Source organism: Malaclemys terrapin, chromosome 2 (genome assembly GCF_027887155.1).
Source record: "Malaclemys terrapin pileata isolate rMalTer1 chromosome 2, rMalTer1.hap1, whole genome shotgun sequence".
Taxonomy (NCBI): Eukaryota; Metazoa; Chordata; order Testudines; family Emydidae; genus Malaclemys; species Malaclemys terrapin.
In genome coordinates, this window is record NC_071506.1 from 179,805,135 (window position 1) to 179,825,355 (window position 20,221).

The window sequence follows — 20,221 nt, forward strand, 5'->3', positions numbered from 1 at the left end:
CTTCCAGCTATGCTGCCTGGGAACGCCAGACACTCTCCTAGGCAGCTGCTGCGCTGCACTGGGCAGCATACAGGAGTGGCTCCAGGGCCTGGCTGCCAGGAAGAGCAGACGAATGCCAGGGAGAGCCAGCGCAGCAGGAGGACAGAGCCCCCCACCCAGGTAATGTGGGATGGGGAGGGGATGGGGAGAGTGTGGGAGCCCTGGGCTGAGGGCGGGGAGGAGTCACGTGTGAGGTCACAGGCGGGTCACGTGGGGAGGTCACATGCTCCCCCTTTAGCTGGTTGCCCCCTTTGTGTCCCTCTCATGAGTTGCCATACCGGTAAGAGTTAAAATCTATTTGTACCACTGGGTTTCACATTTGCAGATCTGTGCAGCCCTTCCACAGCCAGATCCCCAAAAGAAATGAATGTTTTATGAAGGGTAACAATTAGTATTTTGTGCCTAGAGATAAGAGAGATTTTTGTTGCATAATTTTCTTCAAAGGGGATGAATTTTGACCTGTGTAATCATGTCTCAAAATGAAGGGTTGAATCCTGCTTTTATTGCTGAAATTATAATATACAGATGCCATATGTAGAAGAGACATCCATGTGATGAATTGCAGAGCCAGGAGATAAAATGAATTCATCACATACTCTGAACCACTTGCATGCTGCCCAAGGTTTACTTCTAACATTTCAAATTCATGAGCATCTTCAAAGGGCCATTGTATTTTTGGATATCCTGATACAGAACTTTCTTTTTCCTCCCAACCCAATTTACTCTCATCATGGGCAATATTCAGTCCAGCATTAGAGACAGGTTAATGCCTGATAGGGCTAGAAATAGATTTATGCCATTGGAAAGAGGCGATAACTCCATGTCCCAGTGGGACAGGGCTTGATTCTACTGTTGGAAGGTCCAGAGGTATATTTTAAGTCATAACATTTATGCATGGATGTGTTATTTTAAGTTATTAGTTTTTTCATTTAAAAAATGTAATTACATATTTTTCTGCTGTCATGAGTTCTGTACTGCTGGACTCAAAAGGAGCCTAATTTTACAGACCTACATATAATATATATGGACACAAATACACATGTAATTACAGGACAGAAATGAAGGGATGTTCCCTTTGTGAAATGTTTGCATTCAATTCCTGTTTAGCAGTAATTTACTGTTCTAAACTGTACTCATAAAAAAGCTGCTTTTAAATCTTTGAAGTAGTCTATGCTAGTGCCTATGGTTCAACTCGATCTACTAAAATCAAGTTAAAGGCATTACTCTTCATCTGCAACAGGAAAAGGTCAAGTTTAGGGTCAGACTGAGCTAGCACGTGTAATCTAAGCACAAGTACACTGGGACCACTCTTCCTCGTCAAGACAAGGCCTCCGAGGGTCACTTTTACATTGAACCCTAATTCCAAATTTGACCTAGCTTCAGGTGGATATGGAAGTTTTTCATAGCCCTAATCTCAATGTCTACTACATACGCAAGACAAGTATTAACTTTCCTCATTAAATCTGTTCAACAAGCAACTGGAGAACAAAAACAATTGTTCTTACATAAGATTAGTAATCAAAAACCTCAAAAGAACTGGAATACTTGTAACTTTGGCTGATTTGAATCTCTGTTTCTAGGAGATAAAAGAGTGACAGTGATTGTTTGGAGTCTTTTGTTCTGGTTTCACATGACAATGATTTGACCCAGACTGCGAAAGATAAATCCAGCCAAGTTCCTATAGGAAGATGAGCAAATGAAAAATTGTGCCTTTCACCATGGGTATATTTAATGTAATTACTCACTTGAAAGCAGGATTAAATCAATACCTTGTGGTTGGAAACACTTACACACTGTGGAACCACTTACACCAGACGGTGGAAAGATTCAGTGAAATAAGCAATTAAAAATATAACAAAGGGAACACCAAGGAAAATTAAAGAGGAAATAATTAAACTCAAAAGATGACTTGGAAATGTAAATTCAGTGCCACATAGACAAAAGACCCTGGGGAAAATACTTTGATATGTTAAAACACAGGTACAGTGGCTAGTAAAAAGCTTGAACAAATTCCCAGAAGGAGCAAGAGTCTGCATTAACCAAAACAGAGGCTAATGGCCAAGTTTAGAGTTGAGGTTTAGGGTAAACTAGGCCCCTGTAAGCTGCTAACTTGCAGAAGGCTTTTGAAGAATTAAAGGCCAATTTGGCAACATGTGAATCTGAGCCCATCAAGCCCTGTTGGAAATTATTTAAGGTTAACCAGTCTTGACAGCCGCATAATTAAAATCTCCTACCTCTCCCTCTTTAACCCAGCATGATATCCTTTGGAGTTGTCGTTTACTTTCAAGCAGTAACAGTCAGTTAATTTCTGGTGGTCTAAACCTCTTGCCAAGTGGAATTTCTTGCATGTATCCATAACATTCTTTCTTTCTATATTTTTTCTACATACCTCAGTGGACCATAATTCATCGTGGTATTTTGATAGCTCATAGACTGATTTTTTTTTAAAGTTAGTTGGTAGGTTAGTATGTGTCTCCCTGATATATTATGGAAAACATTTTGCTTGTGATTTAAAAGCAATAAGATAAATGATGCATTTTCAAGAAAATGAAGGGCCAAAATTATACCATGGGAAATTTGGACATCTTAGACTTTGATGACATTACTCTGAATTTGCCTCAGTGTAAATGAAACTAGAATTGTGTAAAATCTTTCAAAAATTGGGAGAAATAAATTTTATTGTAAAAAGCCTTCAAGTACTTAACTCTGTTGTAACAATTCTAGATGGAAGTAGCAGCGATGGGATGGAAATAGATCTGGCCATTAAAAATAACACAACAAACAATCCACTTAGAAAGAGCGAGGGAGGAAACTTTTCTTGCTTTTAGTAAATTCTATCTATAAATGTTAAAACAGATCTGACTAGCACAAATGTTTAAAATTCAGACACAATGACATACACAGACACAACCATTATTTCCTCTACCCTCTATATGCAGGGATAATTTCAAAATGCAGATTTAATTACTAAGCCTTTCTTACAAACCTTTCAGATTTGGTCTCCTGAGGTGGTGACAGAGTTGTCCCATAACGAGAAATGGGTGTGGTAGGTGCACTGATTCCAGAATAAGGTCTTGTAGAGGAATAAGAGTTGTTGCCATAGCTACTGTTTCTGAAGTTACCAGAAGAATAGAAGGCAGGCGGAGAAAGGGAGAGACAAAGAAAAAGAAAGAAAATAATCAGCAAGCAGACATGTGGCAGCAAACCCTCTACTCATAAGGGGGATCAAAGGATGTTGTACCCAGAACTCCATGAACTTCCAGCCACATCCCCACCTTTGAAAAAAAAGTAGCATGTCACTCATTTTAATATAACCCATAACAAGGACACATTTAATATTGTATGTTTTAAACTACTGGTATGGAGATTAAAAGAAGGATTACAATGTTCCTTTAAAGTGACAGCTGTTCACTGGAATACCTAATTGACGGCCCAGTTACTCAGAAATTTATTAGCTGGTTTGGGAGCTGATAATCAACCACCAGGAAAGAAATCGAAAAGATCAATGTCAGCAGTATTCATTCCAAGTGAAATAAAGGAAAACACCAGTATTCCCCAGGCATTGTCAGAACGTGGACTCAAATGATTGGCTAATGTTTCTGCTGTAAATGAAAAGCATCCAAATTCTTTTCAATTAAAACATGAAGTATTTTCTTTCCCCACCCCTTCTTCCCCAACCTAAGTCAGAGCTTATGGGCCATTTCTTATGATGTCTGTAAAAAATCATAGCCACAGTTAAAAAAGACGTGTCTCTGGAAGCACAGCTTTAGGAATTTCTACCATCCATTCACTCCATTAAAAAAATGTTTGACTTCAATGTTAGCTTGTTGATCAAAGAGAAATTGTTTCCAGGGCTCTTGGAATGGTCACCGCCCCAGAGCCCTTAGTATCAATGTTTTCATCCTGGCTTTTCTACTGAGCAGAAAAGGCAGCTGCAAAGCTTTCATGTGTCTTTTAACTGCTCCACCATCATATGTAACTGACATGTCATGGGTGCTGGCTTTGGAAAAGTTTTAACCTTTCTTTCTACATTTTGGAAGAGATGCACCTTTTCCATTGGGACTGTATGCCAGATGGTAGTTAAATTATTCCAGGAAGCCAACCCACCCAAATGACAAAATTTCATGAAAGAAAAGCATAGTGTCGTTTTCTTTTTAACAGCTCATTAGATTAAATATACTCCATTTATTTTATCACTCCTCTTCCCCCTGAAAATGCTAGTATTGCATAATTTCACTTCATTCAGGCATGTTACTTGAAAACCTAGGTGTCTTTTTCAGCTCAGATTAACTCCTATCATTTTGCTTCTGGAAAACTGCTTTATACAAATGTCCAAATTTCATTCTTTGGGCTACAACCTGAAGTACTGATTGCCATGGGCTAGAGTGATACAGTTAGAGTAAATTTAAGCTAGGAATCTTTTATGGGAGGGACCTTGCTATGAACAGAATGGATTTCCTCTCCATATCCCCATACCCATACCGATTGTGCCTGTCTTAAAGGGCTAGGGTCCTATTTGTAAGGCTTTGTATACTATGTGTCTGTATGTATAGCATAGGGCCTCTTTGGTCACATAGGCCTAAAGTTGCCACTGGTCTTCACTCTGATACAGATTAAATTGGTGGCCATGAGCAAGTAACCACTCTTCTGCCTCGGTTTCTACATCTAAGGTATTGAGATAACACTACTTACATCTCTCTCATGGGATGTTGGGAAGCTTAAATGATCCTGGTGAAAGGGAAGGGAAAATCCTTTGAAAAAGGAAAGTGCTCTTAATAGTCCAAGTGTTGAGTGGTGGAATAGTATAACTCAATTCCTTTTAGAGTGTTTGGGGGCTACAAAGCACACTAACTAAGGGAGAGACCTTGGCATCTGTAGTCTGTCAGAAGCAAATGATGTCAGCTTGGATATGAAAGTGAAGATCATCCACTGCTTATCCCACTACAAAGATAAAAATCTGCATAACTTTCAGTAAGCATCATATAATAAAGAGACGTAAGTAGGGGATAAGAATCTGTAGTAACTTGTCAGACTTAATGATTTTGCATAACAAAATAACAATCCAAATAAACCTAAATATTTTATTTGCTAAGACTTTTACTATATGCAAAATATTTACCAATTGCTTATTGAAAACATGTGCATTGAGGATTTACTACTATGCTCAGTAAGGGCAGTATAACCACTAATCGGCTGTTAAACCTCAAAGAGTTGCAAATAATCAATTATTTTATAAACCTATAATACTGTAAGTGGCTTATTAAATCTCATTCCAGTGTGTAGCTGGAAGTTTTAAATTAAAGTATGGCTGTTTCCCTATTTTCACTCAGATGATAGCTTTTTAGGATTAAACCTATTATACATCTCTTGTGCAGGGCCGCCTGGGGTGGGGTGGGGTGGGAGAGGCAAGTGGGGCAATTTTCCCCAGGCCCCGGGCCCCGCAGGGGCCCCCACGAGAATGTTGGAGACTCCTCCCCGCCTCTGCCTTCGCCTTCCCCCATCCCCCGGCACCTCAGCGCGCCATGTTCAGGAGCGGCCCTGGACAGTGCTACAGCCATGTGGCCTGAGCTCCTCCCGCTCAGAGCCCAGAGCCACGTGGTAAGGGGGCGGGGCTGCGAGCTCCAGCGGGCTGAGCGGCAGGAGCTCCTGGACACGGCTCGCTGAGGCTCTGGGAGAGGGGGTAAGTGGCATGGTAAGCCCCTCTGAGCTGGGCACCCCCGACCCCATCCCCCCCCAGCCCTGACCCCCAGCTCTGAGCCCAGCCCCTCTGAGCCGGGCACCCCCCGACCTCATCTCCCCCCCCCCCAGCCCTGACCCCCAGCTCCAAGCCCAGCCCCTCTGAGCCGGGTACCCCACGACCCCATCCCCCCACAGCCCTGACCCCTAGCTCTGAGCCCAGCCCCTCTGAGGCTGACACCCTCCTTACCCCATCCCGCCCACAGCCCTGACCCCCAGCTCCGAGCCCAGCCCCTCGGAGCCGGGCACCCCATGACCCAGAGCCCAGCTCCCCACCCAGCCCTGGGCAACAGTAGCGCCACCCCCAGGTAGCGACAGCCCATTGGCACCAACCATCACCCAGTGACAGCCTGTTATGTAATTGCAAATGGGATACATACCATTAAAGCATTTAATGTTTTTAAATAATGTATTTCGTGTATTTTCAAATTACATTCAAAAATTAATTTTTGAATGTATTTCACTGGTTATTTTTTACATTTCCAAATACATGTTACTATAGTATTGCAACGTTTTTTTTATAGAAGGGGCCCCTGAAATTGCTTTGTCCCAGGCCTCCTGAATCCTCTGGGCGGCCCTGCTCTTGTGACATAGACAATTTGAAAATGCAGAAAGAAAAGTTATGGCTGTATCTGTACTTAAACATTGCAATGCAAGAGCATTGGAGGTGAAATCCTGGCCCCACCGAAATCAATGGGAGTTTTGTCATTGATTTCAGCGGAACCAGGATTTCACCCTAAAATTTCTAGGGCCTGATGTTGATCTCACACAGGTTTTACATCAGTATAATGCCAATGATTTCCTTGAAATTACTCCTGAAAATTATACCACACAAATGAAAGCAAAATTGATGCCCATAAGCCTTTTCCCCAAAAGATGCGTTGATCATGTTTTTTTTTTACTGTCACTTAGAACAGGCCAGTTATTCACTATGTATCTTGAAGAGAAACAGGATGAAATAAGAGTATCGAAGACCAAGGAGGGAGAATCAATCATGTTAAAATATAGGCTTACATGACTAAAACTAATACAGTATGTTCTAGAAACAATGCAACACAGAGAGCATGTAAACAGTACAATAAAACTCTAGAAGATGTTCTTAATTCATCTAAAAATTAATGCCAGCTGTATAAAATCTACCTGTTTTCCCTGATAACCTCTGCTTCCTTTTCTGTAACAGTTGCTGGAGACTCTTCAAAGTCATAGGAGAAAAGGTGAAAAGGGCTATGTGGTACATAAGGCAATTTCTCTACAGTTGGAGATGCCTTTGGAGTAATAGATGCTGATGAATTTTGGGAGGAGTTAAGTGAGACTGATGCAGGAGAGGATGGTGATGAATAAACAGAATAATGGAGTGAGACAGATGAATCAGGCACAGAAGATGAGCTGCTGGACGGACTCTTGGCTTTAGAGCATGAGGGAGGCCTCTCGGCTTGAGAAACTGCACTTGAGACGGCTGAAGAATCAGAACTCTGATTCTCATTCTGCAGCTTTTCATTTGCAACCTGGTTTACGTCTGGGATCTCACTGCAAGGGAGGGTGTGGTGAGGAGGGAAAGAGAGACAAGGCACAGCAGGATAAGGAGAAAAGGGATCAAAGATCACATAGTTAGGGGGGAAAAAGTCCAGCAGAGTCAAACAAAAACAACAACTTCCCAAATGTAGCCAATTGCCATCACTTTTAAAAAGCTAGGAAGCTCAAAGCTTTGTGTCCTAGAGGGATTCTTCTTAGGGTTGGAAAAAATGAGGAATGTTCAGATTTGGTTTAGAGGAAGGGAAGGGATTGAACCCATGGAAATTCAGAACCTGGAATCTAGTTTTCATGAGTCTTTTCTACTACAGTTCTCTATACTATCCTCAAGTGGCCAGTTAAGCCCAAAAGCAGCCTTACCATACTGGATGATCTGGCCCAAAGAAAAGGTAATTTATAATGTATGCCCAAATCTAATGACCTGATATCTCAATACCACCCTGTATTCTGATATGACATGTTTATATAAGTATGTGGAGATCTACTGACACAAAGCACTATATCAGAGCAGGTATTATTTTATACAAAACTCATTTACCAGAGATGAAGCCCAAAATGACCCAAATCAGTATTCTTCTATCAAAACAAAACCCTACAGTGGATTTAAAAACAATGTGCTATCAGTGTGCTATGTACCTCTTTAAGTACTTCCATGACAGTTCTCACTATAAGAGTGTCATCACAAGGCTTCTACCCCATTTACTCACTACACGGGGGCTGTATGAGGAAATTGCAAGCAGATCAGTTGTGCATAGATGCCTGTGCTCCAAGGGCAGTAGAAAGGGGTCTTTGCATAGGCCCCACATAGCTTAGTGTCCTTGTAATAAAGGAGGACCAGAGGCAGGACAGGCAAGGAACCATGGGTTCCCGCATTTGTGCAGATCTGTTAGCCTTGACATCCAGAGCCCTAGGCTGGAATAGCAACTACGGGGGCTGGCATTGCAGCCCTGAGCTGGGTCACTAGATTAGTGGGTTGATTTCATCACCCCTATCCCTCTGAACTCCAACTGTGTAGCACCTGAGTATTCGGCATTTGTGAAATTGGAGTGGATTTCACCCAGTAAATAACATTCACTACAATAATTTTGTAATGGATAATCATGAAATTACAGGAGTTTTGCAGAGAGGATGAAATGATTTGCATAGAGAATTATGAACTGCTAATATCATCCATCTTTTCCTCCTCAAATCTGCTGTCATAAATAACAGTGAAGATACCAACTCGATTGGACTAGAGCAACAATTTGTGTTTTTGAGGCCCAATTTCTCATAACAGCAGTCTCCTCGGCAACCTGGAAACATTCATCTACTGTGCCAGATAAGAATCACCTGTCCATAGACCAATATATTCCCATAATCCCTTACAAAGTGCTCTAGAACAAATTTCAAGAGCATAGGTCACACCCAGTTATTTTACAAAGGCAGTTAAAGGGTGATATTTTGAACAACGATCTGAATATCACTCTAGCTATATCAAAGTAGATATTATTTTAGAAGTATGAAAGTTACATAAGCGGAAAACATGCCGTATATGACTCCTCAATTACACCTCTTTACATAATGTTGTTTTATATTCAGGTAATTAAATAACTTGAGTTTTTAGCTCTTACTTTTAAGCATTGGATTTGAGGAAATTATCACTTAATTTTAAATTTTCAGAAGGCCATTGGTTAGATTTGCAGACTGGAAGACATTAATAACAACATTACAATATTTTCTTTGGAATTTGCACATTAAACAGTTTCCTTTCCTCCTTCAGCGCTGTAGAAGTCTGTATGAGTGTGGTTAAGTTTAAAAAAACATCCAATCTCATTTTGCAGAATTGCAGAGCCAAACATTTTAACTTAAATCAAATGGCTGTCTAGAAGAGAAAGCATATTTTCTTTTTCTGATTTATTTATTAGGATAAAGTTACCATTGGCCAAATCCATATGAATCTCAGAAAACAAATGGAAAGTATTACATGTGAACGTGTAATATTGATAGATAGAGTTTGTTTACATATACACATGCAAATGAATGCCTGTGTCCAGCTTTGCCCCTCAATTAAGTATTTTTCCCCTACAAAATTTGTTAAAAATTCTAAAATAACTAGTTGGCAATATTCCAGAAATGGTAATATTTTATATTGGATTCATAAAAAGAATTATAATCATGAAAAAGGCACATTTCTGTCTGTGATGATGGATCACGGAAACACTAATAAAGGATGCTCAGGAAGAGGTGCACAGAGGCCCCAGCTCAGCAAAGTATTTCAGCATGCGATGAATTGCTTTGCTGAAAGGGATGAAATTAGGCACATGCTTAATTTCCATCATCAGTTCTGCTTGTTAAGCCTTCTGAATCAAATGAGTGTAGCTAGTGTGCAATCCATTGGATTTTTATAATTAAATGCATTTAGATACTGTCATAAATACGAACAAGACTTTGTTGATTCAAAAGCCTTTTCCTAAGGTACTTTTTAAAATGAAAAGTATGAATATGTTTTCCAGGATAGTTGAGTACTATAAATTAGTAAGGTGAATTCATGCTACAAATATTGGTGGTGAGGTCAGGAAAGGTGAGAGGAGGGACACTGAAGCCCAGTACCTGGGTTTGACCTGCCTACGGGCCTCTTCCTCCCCCTCATCCTCAGTATTAGGCTCTGTGACTGGTTGCTCCTCTTCCTCTTCTTCATACTCCTTCTCCTCTCTGAGATCAAACCAAGGAAAGAGGCATGCAATAGGATAGAAAGAGAGAAGGTGGAAGAGAAAAAGAGATAAGTCGCCCCAAAACACCAAACCCAATCATGTTAGAAATGGAAGGAAAAAAAAGACAGAAGTAGTTCAGGCACGACATGAGAAACTATCTTACCCAACTAAATCTATCGAAAAATGTGTAAGCATGCTGCAGACCGTTAAATGCACTGTTTGCACTAGCTAAGTATTTAAGTATCCAGGACATTAAAAATCATAATGATGTTATCACAAAGGGATTATTAATGCATTAATGCATATGGATTTGTTTTCCATATTTATATCTATTAAAAAAAATCCTAAAGACTGTTCACTTCTTTTCTAGACCTAGGTAGAGCACTGCTGCAGTGCTACTCCCACAGAGGCTTGTGTATCCTATTCTCCCATATCATAGCAACTAACTAGCTACCAGTTGAGCATTAGCTTTGCCAACATCTGACCTCTTGCTAAGAGGGAATGCCTATCGCAGCAGTGCTGCACTTGTTGCAATTCCTGTACCAGGCAGAAGTACAAGAGCAGCTGGCTTCAGACCATAGTTCATAGATCACAGTGTAATGATTTACACTGTCAATTCCTTAACTATAATGGCACTGTCAGTGTTTTCTTTCACAAACCAATACATTTACATGTTAATTTGCCCAGGGGGGTTAACTCTGCCATAAATATTTGCTCTTGGGTGAATTTTGGCATATACTGGCTGAACCTTGAGGCAAAAATGTTCAGGCTACCCTCTTCATCTGAAGTAATATTTTATCCTAAAGGCTGCCTCATTCATAAAGGAGAAATCAGAAGAGCTGCATGTTTACAAATTAGGATCTGAATGTACAACTACCCTTTTGCTGAGCACTCCTTTCTTTAAGTAGAACCACTGGCATAAAACTATTTGTCCGAGTAAGTGCTCCCCAGTGTGAGGAAGGGCTGCACAATCTGGCGCTTCCTGTAAGGTTTGTTAACTCCCATCAGGAGGTTTTTGGATCGACTTTGCCAAATACCTCTTACAAGAGAAAATGCCTCATATTACAACAGAAACAGAAACAAAATACATGCTAAGATAAATCAGTATGATAAGTACCAGCTTTACACTTCATGTATTGATTTTACAGATTTTGGTTAAGATTTTCAAAACTGGGTTCACAAATTTATTTATAGCCAAATATGGTGAAATTCTGCCCCACAGAAATGAATGGCAGAACTCCCATTGACTTCACTGGGGTAAGACTGCACTCTGATTCAGTGTACCTCGGAGTTGCTGGCTGCTCAGCATATATGAAATACAGGACACATCACTGGTGCGTAAGACCATGTACCTACTGTTGATTCCATATGGACTCTGGAGTCTGTGTGGAGTCAGTTACAGGACTGGGATCTAAATATGGATTTAGAAACCTAATTTTAGTCATACGGTTTTGAAAATCTTGGCCTTTTTGTATGTACCTTGTGTGAAATGAAGTATACAATCATCGTTCTCATCGAGTTATGAACAAGGGATGTAGAGCACTACAGTAGTTTTGGTTGTTTCATCTGTCTTTGTCAGTCAGTGGGAAAATCGGATTCCCAGAGTAGAAGGGTTAACTATAGGACTGGAATTAAGTCCATATTTAGAAGAATGCAGACTAAATAAACTGGCCTTTATAAGCTGGTGTCACATGAATAACAGTCCCTTACAAAACTTCTGTACTTCACTTAGCCTGAAAGGAGTTTCTCTCCAGGAAAAGCCAACAACTAAGCATCCTGGAGAATTACAATAAAATCACCTAGATCAGCACAAACAAAGTTCAGCAGGTTAACAGTAACAAAAACATACTAAAACACAGACTGCAATACCTCATTTTCTGTGCTGTCAATCAGGCACTTATCATGAGTGCTAATTCGTTTAAATTAGGGCTGTCAATTAATCGCAATTAACTTACACGATTAACAAAAAAATTACTTTCAATTAAAAAATGTATCGTGATTAATCACAGTTTTAATCATACTGTTAAACAATAGAATACCAATTGAAATTTATTAAATATTTTGGATGTTTTTCTACATTTTCAAATATACTGATTTGAATTAAAACACAGAATACAAAGTGTATAGCGCTCACTTTATATTATTTTTATTATAAATATTTGAACTGTAAAAATGATAAACAAAAGAAACAGAAAAAAGAACAGGAGTACTTGTGGCACCTTAGAGACTAACACATTTATTTGAGCATAAGCTTTCATGGGCTACAGCCCACTTCTTCAGATGCACAGTATGGAACATATATTGAGGAGATATATATACACATACGGAGAGCATGAACAGGTGGGAGTTGTCTTACCAACTCTGAGAGGCCAATTAAGTAAGAGAAAAAAACTTTTGAAGTGATAATCAAGATAGCCCAGTACAGTTTGATAAGAAGTGTGAGAATACTTACAAGGGGAGATAGATTTAATGTTTGTAATGGCTCAGCCATTCCCAGTCTCTGTTCAAGTCTAAGTTGATTGTATCTAGTTTGCATATCAATTCAAGCTCAGCAGTTTCTCATTGGAGTCTGTTTTTGAAGCTTTTCTGTTGTAAAATTGCCACCCGCAGGTCTGTCATTGAGTGACCAGACAGACTAAAGTGTTCTCCTACTGGTTTTTGAATGTTATGATTCCTGATATCAGATTTGTGACCATTAATTCTTCTGTGTAGAGACTGTCCAGTTTGGCCAATGTACATAGCAGAGGGGCATTGCTGGCACATGATGGCATACATCACATTGGTAGATGTGCAGGTGAATGAGCCCCTGATGGCATGGCTGATGTGATTAGGTCCTATGATGATGTCACTTGAATAGATATGTGGACAGAGTTGGCATCGGGCTTTGTTGCAAGGATAGGTTCCTGGGTCAGTGTTTTTGTTCAGTGGTGTGTGGTTGCTGGTGAGTATTTGCTTCAGGTTGGGGGGTTGTCTGTAAGCGAGGACAGGTCTGTCTCCCAAGATCTGTGAGAGTGAGGGATCATCTTTCAGGATAGGTTGTAGATCTTTGATGATGCGCTGGAGAGGTTTTAGTTGGGGGCTGAAGGTGACAGCTGGTGGTGTTCTGTTATTTTCTTTGTTGGGCCTGTCTTATAGGAGGTGGCTTCTGGGTACTCGTCTGGCTCTGACAATCTGTTTTTTTACTTCAGCAGGTGGGTATTGTAGTTTTAAGAATGCTTGATAGAGATCTTGTAGGTGCTTGTCTCTGTCTGAGGGATTGGAGCAAATGCGGTTGTATCTTACAGCTTGTCTGTAGACAATGGATCATGTGGTGTGTCCTGGATGGAAGCTGGAGGCATGTAAGTAAGTATAGCGGTCAGTAGGTTTCCGGTATAGGGTGGTATTTATGTGACCATCGCTTATTAGCACAGTAGTGTCCAGGAAATGGACCGCTTGTGTGGATTGATCTGGGCTGAGGTTGATGGTGGGATGGAAATTATTGAAATCATGGTGGAGTTCCTCAAGGGCTTCGTTTTCATGGGTCCAGATGATGAAGATGTCATCAATGTAGCGGAAGTAGAATAGGGGCGTTAGGGAACAAGAGCTAAGGAAGCATTGTGCTAAGTCATCCATAAAAACGTTGGCAAAATAGTATTTTTCAATTAACTGCATACAAGTACTGCAGTGCAATCTCTTTATCGTGTAACTTACAAATGTAGATTTTGTTTGTTACATAACTGCACTCAAAAACAAAACAATGTAAAACTTTAGAGCCTACAAGTCCACTCATTGAGCCAATCACTAAGACAAGCAAATTTGTTTACGTTTACGGGAGATCATGCTATCTGCTTCTTATTTACGATGTCACCTGAAATTGAGAACAGGTGTTCCAATGGCACTTTTGTAGCCGGCATTGCAAGGTATTTACATGCCAGATATGTGAAACAGTCATATGCCCCTTCATGCTTTGGCCACTATTCCAGAGGATATGCTTCCATGCTGATGACGCTCGTTAAAAAAATAACATGTTAATTAAATTTGTGACTGAACTCCTTGGGGAAGAATTGTATGTCTCCTGCTCTGTGTCTTACCCACCTTTTGCCATATGTTTCATGTTATAGTAGTCTTGGATGATGACCCAGCATGTTGTTCGTTTTAAGAACAGTTTCACTGCAGATTTGACAAAACGCAAAGAAGGTACTAATGTGAGAGTTCTACAGACAGCTACTGCGCTCGACCCAAGGTTTAAGAATCTGAAGCGCCTTCTAAAATCTGAGAGGGATGAGGTGTGGATCATGCTTTCAGAAGTCTTAAAAGAGCAACACTCTGATGCAGAAACTACAGAATCTGAACCACTAAAAAAGAAAATCAACTTTTTGCTGGTGGCATCTGACTCAGATGATGAAAATGAACATGCAGGGACATATAAGAACATAAGAACATAAGAAAGGCCATACTGGATCAGACCAAAGGTCCATCTAGCCCAGTATCCTGTCTACCGACAGTGGCCAATGCCAGGTGCCCCAGAGGGAGTGAACCTAACAGGCAATGATCAAGTGATCTCTCTCCTGCCATCCATCTCCACCCTCTGACAGACAGAGGCTAGGGACACCATTCCTTACCCGTCCTGTCTCATAGCCATTAATGGACTTAACCACCATGAATTTATCCAGTTCTCTTTTAAACTCTGTTATAGTCCTAGCCTTCACAACCTCCTCAGGCAAGGAGTTCCACAAGTTGACTGTGCGCTGCATGAAGAAGAACTTCCTTTTATTAGTTTTAAACCTGCTGCCTATTAATTTCATTTGATGACCCCTAGTTCTTGTATTATGGGAATAAGTAAATAACTTTTCCTTATCCACTTTCTCCACATCACTCATGATTTTATATAGCTCTATCATATTTTATATACCTCAGTCACCTCTTTTCCAAGCTGAAGAGTCCTAGCCTCTTTAATCTCTCCTCATATGGGACCCGTTCCAAACCCTTAATCATTTTATTTGCCTTTTTCTGAACCTTTTCTAGTGCCAGTATATCTTTTTTGAGATGAGGAGACCACATCTGTACGCAGTATTTGAGATGAGAGCATACCATCGATTTATATAAGGGCAATAATATATTCTCAGTCTTATTCTCTATCCCCTTTTTAATGATTCCTAACATCCTGTTTGCTTTTTTGACCGCCTCTGCACACTGCGTGGACATTTTCAGAGAACTATCCATGATGCCTCCAAGATCTTTTTCCTGACTTGCTGTAGCTAAATTAGCCCCCATCATATTGTATGTATAGTTGGGGTTATTTTTTCCAATGTGCATTACTTTACATTTATCCACATTAAATTTCATTTGCCATTTTGTTGCCCAATCACTTAGTTTTGTGAGATCTTTTTGAAGTTCTTCACAGTCTGCTTTGGTCTTAACTATCTTTAGCAGTTTAGTATCATCTGCAAACTTCGCCACCTCACTGTTTACCCCTTTCTCCAGATCATTTATGAATAAGTTGAATAGGATTGGTCCAAGGACTGCTCCTTGGGGAACACCACTAGTTACCCCTCTCCACTCTGAGAATTTACCATTAATTCCTACCCTTTGTTCCCTGTCTTTTAACCAGTTCTCAATCCATGAAAGGACCTTCCCTTTTATCCCATGGCAGTTTAATTTACATAAGAACCTTTGGTGAGGGACCTTGTCAAAGGCTTTCTGGAAATCTAAGTACACTATGTCCACTGGATCCCCCTTGTCCACATGTTTGTTGACCCCTTCAAAGAATTCATATGAATCTTTAGTGTATCTGGCACATAAATATCTTGCAACACCGAGTACAAGAGTACCATGAGAATGTCTGTTCTCACTTTCAGGTGACACTGTAAACAAGAAGCGGGCAGCATCATCTCCTGCACATGTAAACAAACTTGTTTGTCTGAGCTATTGGCTGAACAAGAAGTAGGACTGAGTGGACTTGTAGGCTCTACAGTTTGACATTGTTTTATATTTGAATGCAGATATTTTTGTGCATAATTCAACATTTGTAAGTTCAACTTTCTTGATAAAGAGATTGAACTACAGTACTTGTATTAAGTGAATGGACAAATACTATTTCTTTTTTTTTTTTACAGTGCAAATATTTGTAATAAAAATAAATATAAAGCGAGCACTGTACACTTTGTATTCTGTGTTGAAATTGAAATCAATCTATTTGAAAATGTGGAAAACATCCAAAATATTTAAATAAATGGTATTCTATTATTGTTTAACAGCACGATTAATCACACGAGTAATTATGATTAATTATTTTAATCGCACAATTAATCACGATTAATTTTTTTAATTGCTTGACAGCCCTAATTTAAACATGTGTTTGAAGCAGGGACACACATCAAAGTGTAGTCATACAAGACATCTATGCTTCTCATATGGTTATACGAACTTGGCCTTTGGTCTCACATCTCACAACACATATACAATGTGCAGGAAAGTTGTACGTAATAGCCGCACATCTGGAGGATTAGAATGTTTCAAGAATCACAGTAATAGGATAGGGAGCAACTTTCACTTCTGTGTCACTTGCTATAATAGATCCCAGGTTAAAAAAAGTAAAAATCATTATCACATGACAGCTATATGGCTGTCTATGAGTTCATGATCTTAGTCCAGTTCCTAGTGGACAGGCAGTCACATCTCCAAAACCACCAGTACAATCAGCACCCTTATTGGCAGTCTCAGGAGCGAGGCCAAGGCCAGGATGGGCCTGAGTGAGATTTACACACCCACTCCCCCTTAGTGGTGGGTCCTTCAAGCCAGAGTTCAGGAATACTAGTGGGGTCATATGATGTTCTTAGGTTTCTTCTGCTCTTGCTCTTCCTTTCATGTGTACACACAGAATACTTCAATTTCCAGTGCTAATCATCTGGCATCTTTTACAAGCACTGACCGCACTTTTGGGATTAAAAAAACCCAGTATGTCTTCTTATGTGTTACTGCTTCCATGATTTCAGGGCAGGATATTCAAAATCAGATAACTGGTTGGGAGCCCATCTTACTACTGCCTGCCCCAAATCAGGTTGTGAACCTATGGACCCATTTGCAGCATAGCCTCTGGCCACCAAATAACGAGCAACTCAGACATTTGTGTATTGTTTCAAAGTATTACATGTTTCAAATGATCTACACATGGAGCATTCCTATGGCACTCTTGGCTTTATGGTTTACAATTGGCCATTAGCATGTATGCAGTTAATCTTTTCAAAGTTGCACATTTTGTAGGAAATCAGCCTATTTTTCTAGAACAAGCACTTTTGATTATGTGTAACCAAAATGAGGACAATAAACAAGGAAATTAAACTCACTGCTGAGTGGACACTTAAGAGTGAGCATGGGCACATGGTCTCCATGTCCTCTACATGGGTCTTTTGGCTTCTCAGTTAGTCCCAGAGAGGCTAGTAAAGTATCTACATAACAGCCCAATTGATCCTGGGGATAGCAGGCTCAGTGTGAAAGTGGTGGTGGTGGGGTTCGGGGGAGGAGGGCAGAAGTGAACTGAAGCTGCTCCACAAGCACGAGGTGCTGAGTGCCTTGGGCTGAGGTACAGGAAGTCATGTAGACTCATAGACTTTAAGGTCAGAAGGGACCAGTATGATCATCTAGTCTGATCTCCCACATGATGCAGGCCACAAAAGTTGACCCACCCTCTTTCCCTTGACTCAGCTGTTGAAGTCCCCAAATCCTGTGATTTAAGGACTTCAAGTCGCAGAGAATCCTCCAGCTTCTGACCCCTGCCCCATGCTGTGGAGGAAGGCGAAAAACCTCCAGGGCCTCTGCCAATCTCCCACTCCCCCACTCTTAAAGCTGCCTTACGTTAATCCAAGTTGTGTCTCTCCTCCTACCTACCGCACCCTAGAGATGCAATAAGATCTGTAAGGCTCCAATATATACGACAAGATGAGATCAGGGTTCCTAATGGGGGGAGGGGAGGAGAGAGGGAATTTTTTTTGTGGCAGTGGGTGGATTGGAGGGTGAAAAGTTGATAGCTTGAGTGAGTAGCTCTCTTCCTCTCTTCTCCCCAGCTATCCAATGATGGTGCAACAGACTGATGGGTCCAAACTATGCTTCTTAGATGATGGCTTCATTTTAGAGATGCCAGCCAGCTGGACTTCTTCTTAGGCCATGGTGACCCTTCTCATGTACTCTCTCTCCCAATGCCAGCAGCTCAGAAGGAATCTGGCCCTCATCTGAATATTAGAAAGGCTCAGTGACTCTGCTGATATCAGCCTTAGCAGGATGGGACACATATGGTAGTTGGGCTGGGAAGAATCAGAGCAAGGGGTTGGTTGTCCTCATGTCTGCTATGAAGATGCTGGGGGCAGTGGGGGAAGAGGGTGGAGGGAAATATGCATTGTCTTCTGTGGCTGTGGAGCCAAACTGGACCATGCCAGCTACTGTGGAATTCGCACAGTGGAAATAGCTGAAATAACATATTAAGGAAAGATACAGATCCAGCGTCCATAAGTGGTAAACACTCTTAATCAGCAACTGAATATGTAGCTCCAGAATTTGACCTCTAGAGTATAGTTGTTATGAAAGTGGGTCTGATTCATGCCTGGGATGATTGACAATCTTATTCTTAAAATACCTGCTGAATCAAAAGTATTTTTCATTTATAAATTCAGCAAATAGTTCCAGTGCCAGCTGACTTTCAGTATGGATAGAAAATAGATCTACATATACATAGCTAATGTAATAGTTGAAATATAACATCTTTTGCAGATTCTTTGTTTAAGCAATACTGTAAAAATGGAAAATGTGCTCCAAAATATTTGTTAAAACTGGAAAACAGCTAAATAAAGACAGGGAATGCCATTTATATAATAAACTATGGTGGAGGCAAACAGACAGAGGATTCAGATCAAATGGGAAGAGCCAACAGATTTCTTAATATACCTGGCAGCTCTAATGGGGCCTTTCTTATTAAGTATATGTTTATTTTTGTGTGAATAGGAGAAGGGATAACTTGGCAATACTTTCTTTCTTTTCCCCTCTGTCTGTACATATATATGTAGATTTTGTGCCAATGCAATAGTATAATTAGATTAAGAAAAATGATTCAGTGGAAACTATTCAATGAAATTAAGCTCCAAAACCTGCCAAGGTTTTCAGCAGTGGCCTAGTTACTTTATCAAGTTTAGCACAAAGCAAATATTTATCTCTACAGAACTTACAGCTAGCACTGTATGGACTGGCATGTTTGACCAACATTAAGGCCACCACTGGCTTACTTAGGTTCCATGATATCAATCACAAATCAGAATTTTGCAATTAGTGCTTTAAAACTGTAAAAACAAATTCTGGAACAATGAATAATTAAATTTCAGCTTTAAAATGGCTTTCTGTTATCCACCAAAGAGGGCAAATACTTTTAAAAGAGTATCATCAGCCAAGAGAACTAACAGATATCTAATAGGGCGAAGCTGTTGTTTGGTTATTTCCATGGCAAGAACCCAAAGTTAGACAGGGAAATATTTATAGCCCCTCTAAAGTACATGTAGGTTTAGCAAGATTATAAAGTGCAGTTTATGGATACAGAATATACCAGGGGAATCGAAAAGCAACGTAACCAAAGCTTTAAAAGTAATGGATAATCCTTTCTCCTTTCTTTTAATTTAAAAATAAAATCAAACTTGAATCTATCAGATTGTTCCTGCTACTGACATTAAATAGCTTCCTCAAGTTAATGAAACACAAGCTTTAAAAAACAGAGACTGAAGAAAAAAAACTAACAACTGAAAGGCCAACCTACAAGTTTATTTGAAAGGGAAAAGCAAAATCAATAAGGTGCTAACTAAAGAAAATAACTCACACACACAGACACAGAAGAATCTCAATGTTTTCTTTACATGATCCTTTTTTGCTTAAATCCAAGTTCTAATTATTCATTAGTGGAGTCTCAATCTAATATCTGTGCACCCCACAATGTGGTTAGAAGCAGTCTCTGAGAACACAAGGGAAAAGGATGCTGCAACTATTAAATAACCAGGATGATAAGGAATAGCAGTACAACCAGACAATAGATCTGGATTAAGGCTTTCAAAAACAAGGTGTTTGAAAATTCTAAAGTTTGTGACTCTGATCCTTCTGCAAGAGTTGAAAGCATGACACTATGGTATGCTAATATCACAGAATAAGAGAACCCAGAAATGAAGAAAACCTCTTTATATTATCTAGTCCATCCCCCAGTCAGAACAAGATTGCAC

The 20,221-nt window shown here is 40.1% G+C and overlaps 1 protein-coding gene across 12 annotated transcripts in view; it reads right to left on the minus strand.

Annotated features, from left to right (window-relative positions):
• The window catches only part of FHOD3 (formin homology 2 domain containing 3), a 655,003-nt gene that overhangs the window by 150,660 nt on the left and 484,122 nt on the right, over positions 1–20,221 (minus strand). For 6 of the 12 annotated variants that reach the window (XM_054018865.1, XM_054018863.1, XM_054018866.1 and 3 more), the window contains 3 exons: positions 9,895–9,996; positions 6,916–7,302; positions 3,026–3,151 (listed from right to left, as the gene is read on the minus strand). The exons of 2 other annotated variants lie outside the window; for them this stretch is intronic. In XM_054018865.1, the coding sequence (XP_053874840.1) occupies positions 3,026–3,151; positions 6,916–7,302; positions 9,895–9,996 (615 nt within the window). The remainder of the gene's footprint in view (positions 1–3,025; positions 3,152–6,915; positions 7,303–9,894; positions 9,997–20,221) is intronic. 4 more of the 12 variants (XM_054018871.1, XM_054018869.1, XM_054018868.1 and 1 more) reach the window with 1 other exon arrangement.